Consider the following 11042-nt stretch of genomic DNA (forward strand, 5'->3'; position numbering starts at 1 on the left):
TAGTCCCCCAATATTTTGTTAATTTTGAGATTTTTTTCTTAAAAAAATTTTGAAATTTATTTTATTCAAAAAAAATATATTTTTTCTTAAAAATTTTTGTGAGAAAAATTTTTATTAAAAAGATAAATCATTTATATATAAAAAAAGAAATTTTTTTATCGAAAAAGAATCGGAAATTTTTTATCGAAAAAAAATCGGAAATTTTTTACAAAAAAAAATCGAGAATTTTTTATAGTAAAAAATTGAAAAAATTTTGTAGAAAAAAATCGAAAAATTTTATTTCTCGAAAAAAAAATCGATTCTTTTTTTAAATAAGTGGGCTTATGGGCCTACTAAGCCCACAAACTTTTAGATGGCCTAATTTTTTGAAGCCTTTTAAATTATAAATTTTTTTGACTTATTCAATTTATGGACGGAGACCAATAATTAGGGGTCTATCAAATTGAGAGCACTGAGTGGGAGTGGTAAAATACTTAAAATTGTGAATATAAATAGTACGCGTTTATTAAAAAAAAAAAAATGTAATACGCGAGAGTATTTATGAGTAGCGTGAAACTTCAACACGACGTCGTGTTCCCGCTCTCCAAGACTTCAACGGTCACAAAACTCTTGAGCTACTTCTATTCTGCATCCGCCGAACCACCGTCTTTCTCGCCGCCGATACGTTAACCTTTGCCTCTCGAGGTTCGTTCTCTTACCTTTTTACTAGGCTAGGCTTTTGAGAATTTCGCTTCCTAATCATATTATTCGCCACTCGTTCTCGAACCCTTTCCCCTAACTACCACCCCAATCTCACTATTGTTCTATGCTTCGATCTCCTCGACTTAACAAGGCTTCGATTTCCTTGTTCAATTACATTTCCCTTTACTTTTGTTTTTGTCATTTCCCGAATTTTGTAACCCTAATCTTCTTTGTAATTCACTTATTCATGATATTGATACTGCTTTGTGTGTGCGTGAATTCCCTTCGTAAATAGATTTTAACGTTATAAGAATTTTATTCATTTTTTCTTCAATATTTTCATAGCTAGCTTGAGTATAAAGTTTATCACTGTTAAAAAAAAGATACTGTTGGTACAATTGAGTTAATTAATTTGAGCTTTGTAATTAATTAACTTGTTTTCAAGTGTTTTTTTTTTTTCTCTTTATCTTTGTTTATCTGCTTACTTCATAGCTTGTACCTATGAAGTGCTGTTTTTGTTGCTCGGTAGAATGTTAGAACCCGACTCTTTTATATCATATTCTCATTTGACAGATAAAAATGCCAAAAGTTAAGACAAGCCGAGTTAAATACCCAGAAGGCTGGGAATTAATTGAACCAACACTCCGGGAACTTCAAGCCAAGATGAGGGAAGGTTGGAATTTTATCTGTTATATTATACATTCCTTAATAGATTTTATTTTACTTTTTTTGAATTTATTCGTTCTGAATTCTATGGGAGTAATGTTTTTATAATATCCTTTATGTTGCAGCTGAGAATGATCCACATGATGGAAAAAGAAAATGTGAGACTTTGTGGCCTATATTTAAAATTGCACACCAGAAGAGTCGCTACGTATTTGACCTCTACCACCGGAGGAAGGAAATTTCTAAAGAATTGTATGAGTTCTGTTTAGACCAAGGATATGCCGACCGCAATCTGATTGCAAAATGGAAGAAGGTACCTATCATAAGTTATTTTATATATGGAGATATGATATGATAGTTGATTTAGTTGTTGCGGTGCATGAATTAAATCAGGGTCATGGGTTCATTTCTTGGGTTGGAAGTTTTTTTTTTTTTTTTTTTTTTTTTTTTTTTTTTTGCCATAGGAGAAGTAATTTCATTTGAGAAAACATAGAATAAGCTTGACCAAGAGGGAGGTAAGTGAGATTGTGAGAAAAATCCAAATTCGAGACAGACTGCAATGCTTGCTTTGATCCTTACACCAAAATGAAGGAAGATCAATGTAACTCTATCCTAAATAAACTTGGGGGTTGAAGACACCTTTGATATACAAGTATTTATCCAACCACATACCCCTAAGGACTGCAAAAGACACACACTGCCATAAATTCCAATCTCCTTGTATCTGTCAGAAATTTGCTATACAACCATAAATAATTGCTTGAGCTGGTAGAACTCCTAGTGCTCTCTGATAATCCTAAAATATTATTTCACAAGTTACCTTATAATGCAATAATAAATTTCCTACACTACTAGCATACTGCACAATTCCATGCAACAGGAGCTGTTTGCCAATTAGCTACTTGCCTACTACTAATCTAAGACTGAGAATTGATCATCACAACCACCATAGCATACTATGAAACTAGCATATATAGGCATTTTAGTTGAACCGTTTCTAGTACTTCCGACTAGTAACAGTGTTATATTTTGAATTGTTTCCCATTTGCAAAGCCACAAATCATGGTTCAGGCAGAAAACTGTCTTCTGTAACTGTACAAAGCATGGTTTTGGGGTTCCACACAAGTGTTGTATACAATCTCTATTTTAGTTTCTTGGCAATGAGCGGTATGCATTAGTCTTCAAAGAGACGACCTCCTTAACTTTCTTAAGCTTCACTGGCTTCCTGCAACCCTAGGTTTCTAGCATCCCTACCTCAAATCTCCAAAACAATTTTATAGTTCACTTGTTGGTTTCTTTCAATTCTCTCTTGAAATCTTTTCAAAAAGCTCAAGATTTTCTAAATTCCACCTTAATCTCCTCCACACACTCAGGAATCTTCTCGCGAATGCTCCAGTTGTGATTGGCTATTTGAGTTTTTACTTTTAAGTATGCTTTAGTTGTGGCTCTATAACATGAATATTATAAACTTTGTGAGCTAATGCCTCTGTACTAGGACAGTTGCTCACCATGATTAATTGTGCATTCATCATAGTGGCTAGATATAAGGATATCTTAACTGCGAGTAAAACTATATCTCCTCAATACAATTGGAGAGTCATATTTTCAGTCTGATATTGAGAACTTATGATGTAATGAGGGAATATCAATTCTTTAGGCAGTTTTGCTTTTCCTGAGATGTTACGAGGTCATTGTTACTGGCTAGCAACAATTATTGAAATATTCCAAAAATTACAGATGTAATTATTGCCTGCCACCTTCCTCTTGCCTTCAGTTAATTAATCTACCGTTGTATTATTATTACTATGGCTTCTTGGATTTGAGTACTTAAATAACATGTTTTTGTTTTTGAACTGCAGCCTGGCTATGAACGTCTATGTTGCTTGAGGTGCATGCAGCCACGCGATCACAATTTTGCCACCACTTGTGTTTGCAGAGTACCGAAGCAACTTAGGGAGGAGAAGGTTATAGAGTGTGTTCATTGTGGTTGCAAGGGCTGCGCAAGTGGGGACTGATTGGACACCAATTCTAGTATCAGGAGGGTTTGTTAGAATCATTTTGTTGTGTTTTCTGTTGTTGAAACCCTCATGGAACTCAACTTCTCCTGGTTGTACTAATGTTTACTAGTTTCACAAGAGATATTAATTGGAATATTAGTTAATTATGCATCATCTGCACAGTTCAAAATCTGAATGGGGTTCTGTACTTTAACATTGATAATCTGACGTGTACTTTTGCTCGATACTTCAGCATTTGACTTAGAATAAACGAATGAAGATTGTGTCAAATTTTTTTTAACAAAGATTAACCTAAACTTTCAACTTTTGCTCTTGCTCATTACTAACTCCTAAACCATGCCTTTTTTGTCAAGTGCATTCATTCCTTTTAATCGTTTTTCACATGAGCTCGTTATGTAAACCAGAAGTTAATATTTAAGCCTATTTTTGAAACCATTGTCATCCATTTCCCGTCAGCTCATCTGATGCGGAACCATACAGTGGCTTGTGAAATATCTCCTTAGAATGAATTATTTACACGGTGAGAAAATAAATGCGATTAATATATGTTAAACCTTTCAAAGCAAGGCATGTTTCATAAACCTAAACACGTGATTACATAGACAAACCTTTGTAAATTGTAATAAGAATCAAACCTTTGCCTTCTTAATGAAGTGCGTTTTTAAACTTAAATCATATACAATAGACAGTTTCAAATGAGACATCAATATTATATTTATTATATATAGTTGGGGCATTAATTATCGAGCTGTTTCCGGCCGGCTCTTTCAATCAAAGTGTCGTGGTTTGCTGCGATGAACATCATCACAATACTCCTCCAAACCTCTTGATATCAGATAATGAAACAAGCTTGAATGCAATCATCAAACACTGGCGTAATGCAAACACAAAATCTGAAAATGACAAACAAACAAATAAATAAATAATATTGAAGAAAGACACTATAAATTGTAATCCTGGGCTAAATATATATTTTGCTATGAAATGAAGTGAATATTAAAGTAACAAGACTGAAGAACCATACCTATCCTATGGAAGTGATAAATTTATACATGTATGAAAAACAAACTAATGCCAAAAAATCTATTTGTACACTACACAAAAGGGTAGAAAATTATCTATTCTCCAATTTGACTCCATCTCCAGCACACGCAATCTCCACATTTGCCAACAAAGCACTGGATGGATGCCTCTAGGAGGTCTTTGACACTCTGGAAGAACATAAAATTTCTCAACAAAAAAAAAACATAACTACAAAGACAACAAAATAACTGCATTGGAGATAATGAACCAGATTGAAAATGAAAGTTACAAGTGCGATAGATTGTTTGTTTTCAAATAACAAATCATCAACAACGACAACGACAAAGCCTTATCCACTACGTAGGATTTTCAAGTAACACAACCATATATATTGTTTTCAAGATAGATTGTTGGTGCTTCAAATTTCTGTTTAGTCTTAGCCACTATCATATACAGCTTCACTTGAATCTATTGACTCATTGTATATTTGTAGGCTAGAAAAATTTAAGGTGACAAAATAAGGATGTGAGCGAAAATCATTCATTATTATCAACATCATTTTCATGTAAATGTTAAATACTTATACACACTTTACATATATTAAAAACACATAACTGTCATCTATACAACCATAACTTAATTCCATCCACAAATACAATTGCATGCTAGATTCTACGTGAAAAAATAAAACCCATGTCATGCAAAAAGAAGAAATGGTTGCTTTAGAGGATCCAGTTGGAGATTGTTCAATCAAAGAGGATAGAGAGACTAAAAATAATACTAGGGGATCCATTAAAAAAAGACCACGCTCTATACTGTTTTATCTGGATATTTTTATAGACCCAATGATGTGTTTGTTCCATAGTGAACATTCCACTTAGCGGAATCTAAGGCTGGGTTGTGCGTTACAAAAACCGCTACCTCTCAGATCATGAACAGTTGTTGCCAAGGAAAAAGGAACCAATCAAATAGAGCTCATTTATCGTATAAGACTCGTGATTTGCGCTAGCATTTAGATAACCTTAATACATAGCTTTCTTCAGGGATTTCCAACTAGTTAAATGCTAAAACTAGTGCCAGTTCACTGTCAAGGACTTTCATACTGGTCCTGAGCACACACAAACCATTCTCTCTAGCTTTACATTGAAGCAAGACCATGAAGTATTTAACTCTAAGGCTGTGTGTGAAAAACTAAACTTTACAAATTACCAATACTTAACAAGTGCCAAAAACATTGAATGCTTTGGCTACAGATATCAGAACTAGATGACAAACTCCACCCTAACAGTTTAACACTAAACCATTCAGCAGAAACTAACCTTATTAGCATCACTGCTGGATGTGGAACTGGTCTAGCCATTCCCTCCATAAAACCCTACAGCTGAGATTTTAGTGTCTTATGCAAATGATAAATAACTCAGTCTGCAACCTTCCGAAATCTTTATGGGTTTCCCTCAGGAAGGATTTAACTAAACAAGTGCATACAGCGATTTTAATCTGCAAATCAAGCAGCTTGAAGTCAAAGCATTATTTTAAAATAGATAAAACAAAGAGGCAAAAGAACTTTGGGCAAGACTGTATTAATCAGACTTCCAGAAAGGGTAGCAGGCACCCAAAAAGTATATTTTTTTCCCTAACAGGTAAATAAATATGGAAAAATTCCCGATCATACAAAACATTTTATTGGATAAAACAATGAACCAAAAGAGAAAACGCATACAGTGCAGAAGGATGAGGAGTCCTCCTAAAACAGAAAAGAAAACAAGAGAGAGAGAGAGAGAGAGAGAGAGAGAGAGAGAAAAACAACACATAAAATAACATGGGCTTAAGAGAGAAAAACAAAGAATAAAAAACTGTGACTTAAACCCAAAAAGAAGGTAAAAAGGAAAAGGCCTATCCCACAAAATAGTGAGAAGGAAGAGCTCATGCTAATATTTTAGCAAACTAGTCCAAATGCACCTAACATGATTATTTTTTAGGGAAAAGTTTCTATGATACACAGAAATTTTTTAGAAGCTCCACAATAATCCTCTTTTTGTATGGGATAGATATCAAACAATGCTATCAAAGGCGGACTATGGCGGCCAGCCTAAAATTCGCCAAATAAACATGGCATTGCTGCCATGGGCGGAAACATGGCTGATATAACAACTGTTTCAGACTTGCAACCTATGGCGGCTGACACAAAATCCACCACGACATAAGGCCATGGTGCCACCATGGTGGAAATTTGACAACATAGTATCAAAGACCAACACAGATTATCCTAATTTGACAAGATATTTCCATTGAATTTAATGAGTTGTACACTCACTTTTGGAACTTATCAACTGGAATACTGACAACAGGAAAAAGAATGAGTCATAAATGTACATCATTAACTCTTTTACATTCATGGAGTCCATTTAATATATGTGTAGCATTTAGCAATTACACTAACTCTTACATGTATTCAGTTTACCTCTGTAAAATGTAGGTTGTCAATTGTCATTTCCTAGCAATATGGTTGATTGAGCTTTTCTTCAATGCTACACTTTCTTAAAGTCATGGTAATATATACCCTAGTTAAGTAAACAGTTACTGAACTCCATAAATACAAAGAATAAGGCCTAATTTATGAATATGGGTCAATTTTTTCTAGGATATTTTAATTGAGTTGAGGAAATGGCATAATAAATGTGCAAGAAGACACTAAAATACTCACCACTAAATATGCCAAGGAGCAACTCTGATAAAGGCCTACTGTTTTGACGCATAATTGTCAGGCGGAAGCACTTGAATGGTAATAGTTTTGAAGCCTATGCCAGTTCTCAGTCATGTGTAATATGCTACATATTATAAAAATGAAAGAACTGAAAGGCTGCATTTAAATAAATATAAATATCTATTGAAACTCTTGAAATGTGTTATCGTTTTGGAAACAAAAATTCTCGAAATCCGTTGTCTCCTTTGTTAGTGGATACATAGTTGACAATCATTTCCGTGGTGGTAGCATCTGCAGAAAAACCTTTGTCTCTCATCATTGTAAGGTACTTTATTATCCTTGCAGTCTCTTTTTTTGTTAGCAAGCCTTGGACAAAGACATTGTAAGTGCAGCTATCAGGCATGCAGCCATTCTCTTCCATATTGATTAGTAAATCTTCAGCATTATCCAACAGTCCTTGTTTAGAGAAACCATTAATCATAATGGTATAAGTATAAACATTAATTTGTAAACCCTTAGCAGGCAAACAGGAAAACAGTTCCCAAGCAGCATTCAGTTTTCCGGCACTGCACATTCCGTTAAGTATAATACTATAAATCACAATATTAAGATCTAGATTACTCTTCTCTATTGCCTCAAACAATGATAATGCCTCAGAAAGAAGTTGGCCTTTACACAGTCCATCCAATATAATGGCACAAGTTTGAATATTGGGAACTTGACCATATTTGTGCATATTTAAAAACAATTCTTTTGCAGCTAATGGTCTACCGACTTGACAAAACCCGCCAATAAGAGTGGTCCACGTGACAACATCAGGAGTGAATCCTGCTTTAACCATTTCATCGAAAAGGTGCATAGCTTTATTAATGTTTTTAATCTTACACCATCCATGAATAAGTGAAGTATAAGCTACAATGTCCGGTAAACAATCCCTACTAACCATTAATTCAAACACTCTTGTGGCCTCATTCATTTGATTTTGCAAACAATAACTATCGATCAAAGAATTATAGGTAAAGACATCCGGCCCTTCAGCCGTCAAAATCATAAATCCAATTACGCTCTTCGCCTGCATAATTTTGCCTTCTTTGCAAAAAGCATCCACTAAGACGTTAAGCGTCTGCAAATCCGGCATTGTTCCCGTTTTCATCATCTCATCCAACAACGAACCAGCCTCTTTCCAACGTCCGAAACAACAAAGACCTTGAATCAAACAAGTATAAGTGACAAGATTAGGCCGAATACCCTTTATACTCATTTCCAAACACAAATCTAACGCCTCGGACACCAATCCATCTTTGCACAAACCATCCATAATTGTACTATAAACAACCACATTAGCCTTCCAATTTCTTTCCTCCATCTTCCTTAACCACCCAACCGCTTCCGAAGTATTCCCTATCTTACACAACCCATTAATCAACACCCCATAAGTTTGAACATCGGATCGATACCCTAACTTTTCCATATGATCAGCCAACTCCACGGCCAGAGCCATGTCACCTTGAACACAAAGCCCTTTAATAAGAGTGGTAAAAGTGACCACAGATGGCTCAAAACCAAGTTTAAACATAGTACCCAATACAGAGAATCCAAAAGCAACCAAATTTAAATGGCAAAGACAATTGATAGCAACATTAAGAGTAAAAGTATCAGGCTTTAAACCTAGAGAAGAATGCATTTGTTTAACTAAAGATATAGCAATTGTGTAATGTTTCATCCTAACAATAAACCCTAATAACAAAGTAAAGTCTACAACCGAAGGTAAAGGACTCATTGTAGCCATAAGATGAAACAAGTTCAAAGCTTGATTAATGTTGTTGAGTTCACCTGACCTGCAGTGGTTTCTCATGGAATTTAGGAAGTTGGTTCTGTTGCTACGGCACTCATCGAAGTTTGTTGCGGTGGTGCAATGAGAGTGTAGTTGATAAGACGAAGGAGAGATGGAAGGCATGTCGTGAAGAAGACGAAAAAGAGAGAGAGAAACAATTCTTCGAAGAATCATTTAGAGGATACTCTGAATGGAGAAGAAAGACAAGAAAGAGAGAACATGCTCTGTTCTTGGTTTGGCTTATTTGAATTTCAACCTAAAAATGCTTGGTTTGTGCTCTGTTTGGAAATTTAAAAATGCATTATAATTAACAATAATGCTACCAACACCCCCCAAAATGCTAGTCACACCCCTCAAAATTTAAAAAAAATCAAAATGCCCAAAATGCCCCTGTCATCAATATTACACATTTATTATTCCATAACTCTCATTTATCAATTTTCATCAAACCTCACAACTCACCTACAAAAATCATCATACTTCACTAACCAATACTCAAAATCATTAAAAAGTTACATCACTCACTCATAACCTACAACACATCAGTTTGATAATCACATTGTGGTTAAAACTACATAAAAAGGTATGTTTGTTGCTCTGTATTTTGGTTCGTATTTTTTTTTTAAATCTGGGGATTTTACGTGAACTGAGTTCACGTACGTTTTGGAGTTACGTGAACTGAGTTCACGTATGTTTTAAAAAATTACAAATGTCATACTCTACGCAAACTGAGTTCACGTAAACGTACGTGAACTCAGATTGCGTAATCAATGGAGTTTGAAACTTGAATCCTCATATTGTACGCAATCTGAATTCACGTACACATACGTGAACTCAGATTGCGTAATCCTTGAATATGGAATAATAAGCCACGTACGTGATATGAAATTGCGTATTCAGAAAAAGTTTGGAAAATAAGTTTTGTACGTGAACTGCAATTCACGTACATGTTATCTTCAAAAAATTAAAAATTTAGTTTCCTTTGTTCTGGATACAGATAAATGGACCAAGGGGAATACAATAGTGATGAAATGTATGAAGGTTTCGAACCTGATTTTGAGGATATGAATGACTGTTTGGAACGTGATTTCGATGAAAGGTATGATGATTTTGATGCAATGAATGATGCTTTGAACAAGGAAGGTGAAGATGTTATGGTTGAATTGAATGATGTATTTAGCACCGGCATGATGTTTGATACGCGAGATGATTTATTAAAATGGGCTAGAAATGTTGGAAGGGAAAATGGAGTTGTCGTTGTTATTTTTAGATCTGAAAATGCGACAGCACGACCAAGAACAAAGACAAAATTAATTCTTGGTTGTGAAAGAAGCGGTAAATATAGACCTTGGAAGAATGCTAAACCGACGAGGAGTACTTGGAGTAGAAAATGTGAATGTCCTTTTAGATTGAGAGGTACACCATCAAATGTTGGTGATGGATGGTATCTGCATGTAATATGCGGTGTCCATAACCACGAATTGGCCAAAAAACTGACTGGTCATGCTTTCTTAGGTCGATTGTCTCAAGAAGAGAAAGTTGTACTTGGTGATATGACGAAAAATATGATCAAACCAAGAAACATATTGATGACAATAAAGGATCATAATGTTACAAGTTTGACGACAATAAAACAAGTTTACAATGCACGTCAAGCATATCGTTCATCACTTAGAGGTAACAGAACAGAAATGCAACATCTTTTGACATTGATGGAACGCGACAAATATGTCTATCGATATAGGAAGGTAGAGGGTTCAAATGAGTTGAGGGATATCTTTTGGACTCATCCAGACGCTATCAGTCTTGTAAATATTTTTCACATAATATTGATTTTGGATAGCACATACAAGACATGTAGGTATCAGATGCCATTACTTGAAATTATTGGTGTTACATCTACAGAAATGACATTTTGTGTTGGATTTGCGTATCTACAGTCTGAGCGTGTTGATAATTTTACATGGGCACTACAAATGTTGAAAGAACAGATTACAGGTGGTGAAGTTGAAGTAATTGTTACTGATAGAGATCTTGCTTTGATGAACGCAGTTGAATATGTTTTTTCAAAGGCAGTCGTCAATTTATTATGCTTGTTTCATGTATGCAAAAATGT

General features: G+C 34.8%; 3 protein-coding genes across 16 annotated transcripts; 2 read left to right on the plus strand and 1 right to left on the minus strand.

The window, feature by feature from the left end:
* Positions 1-524: 524 nt before the first annotated feature.
* On the plus strand, positions 525-3591 carry LOC101494702 (protein BUD31 homolog 2). The gene is made up of 4 exons (XM_004504313.4): positions 525-684; positions 1255-1354; positions 1473-1660; positions 3207-3591. The coding sequence occupies exons 2-4, from the start codon at positions 1261-1263 to the stop codon at positions 3360-3362; spliced, it is 438 nt and encodes a 145-aa protein (XP_004504370.1). The 5' UTR covers positions 525-684; positions 1255-1260; the 3' UTR covers positions 3363-3591.
* Positions 3592-3886: 295 nt separating this feature from the next.
* Positions 3887-9212, minus strand: LOC101495026 (uncharacterized). Of its 14 annotated transcripts, none has more exons than XM_027335378.2 (4): positions 7352-9212; positions 6850-6925; positions 5708-5885; positions 3887-4576 (listed from the first exon to the last, which is right to left on the minus strand). In XM_027335378.2, the coding sequence occupies exons 1-2, from the start codon at positions 9098-9100 to the stop codon at positions 6917-6919; spliced, it is 1758 nt and encodes a 585-aa protein (XP_027191179.1). In that variant the 5' UTR covers positions 9101-9212; the 3' UTR covers positions 3887-4576; positions 5708-5885; positions 6850-6916. The 14 variants fall into 14 exon arrangements, with proteins under 14 accessions (XP_027191179.1, XP_027191174.1, XP_073226371.1 ...); XM_027335373.2 differs by having other exon boundaries at positions 7093-9211; XM_073370270.1 differs by having other exon boundaries at positions 6835-6925; positions 7093-9211.
* Positions 9213-9927: 715 nt separating this feature from the next.
* On the plus strand, positions 9928-10837 carry LOC101489324 (uncharacterized). The gene is made up of 2 exons (XM_027336129.1): positions 9928-10734; positions 10832-10837. The coding sequence occupies exons 1-2, from the start codon at positions 9928-9930 to the stop codon at positions 10835-10837; spliced, it is 813 nt and encodes a 270-aa protein (XP_027191930.1).
* Positions 10838-11042: the final 205 nt, after the last annotated feature.

The sequence above is a fragment of the Cicer arietinum genome, chromosome 6, assembly GCF_000331145.2.
Source record: "Cicer arietinum cultivar CDC Frontier isolate Library 1 chromosome 6, Cicar.CDCFrontier_v2.0, whole genome shotgun sequence".
Taxonomy (NCBI): Eukaryota; Viridiplantae; Streptophyta; class Magnoliopsida; order Fabales; family Fabaceae; genus Cicer; species Cicer arietinum.

What these genes read in the sequence shown, in the direction of transcription:
- LOC101494702 (XM_004504313.4), top strand. Translation starts at nt 1,261, where the DNA reads ATGCCAAAAGTTAAGACAAGCCGAGTTAAATACCCAGAAGGCTGGGAA. An exon ending in TCAAGCCAAGATGAGGGAAG is followed by an intron (nt 1,355 to 1,472) that starts GTTGGAATTTTA and finishes TTTATGTTGCAG; the next exon opens with CTGAGAATGATCCACATGAT. An exon ending in TGATTGCAAAATGGAAGAAG is followed by an intron (nt 1,661 to 3,206) that starts GTACCTATCATA and finishes TTTGAACTGCAG; the next exon opens with CCTGGCTATGAACGTCTATG.
- LOC101495026 (XM_027335377.2), bottom strand. Translation starts at nt 9,100, where the DNA reads ATGATTCTTCGAAGAATTGTTTCTCTCTCTCTTTTTCGTCTTCTTCAC.
- LOC101489324 (XM_027336129.1), top strand. Translation starts at nt 9,928, where the DNA reads ATGGACCAAGGGGAATACAATAGTGATGAAATGTATGAAGGTTTCGAA.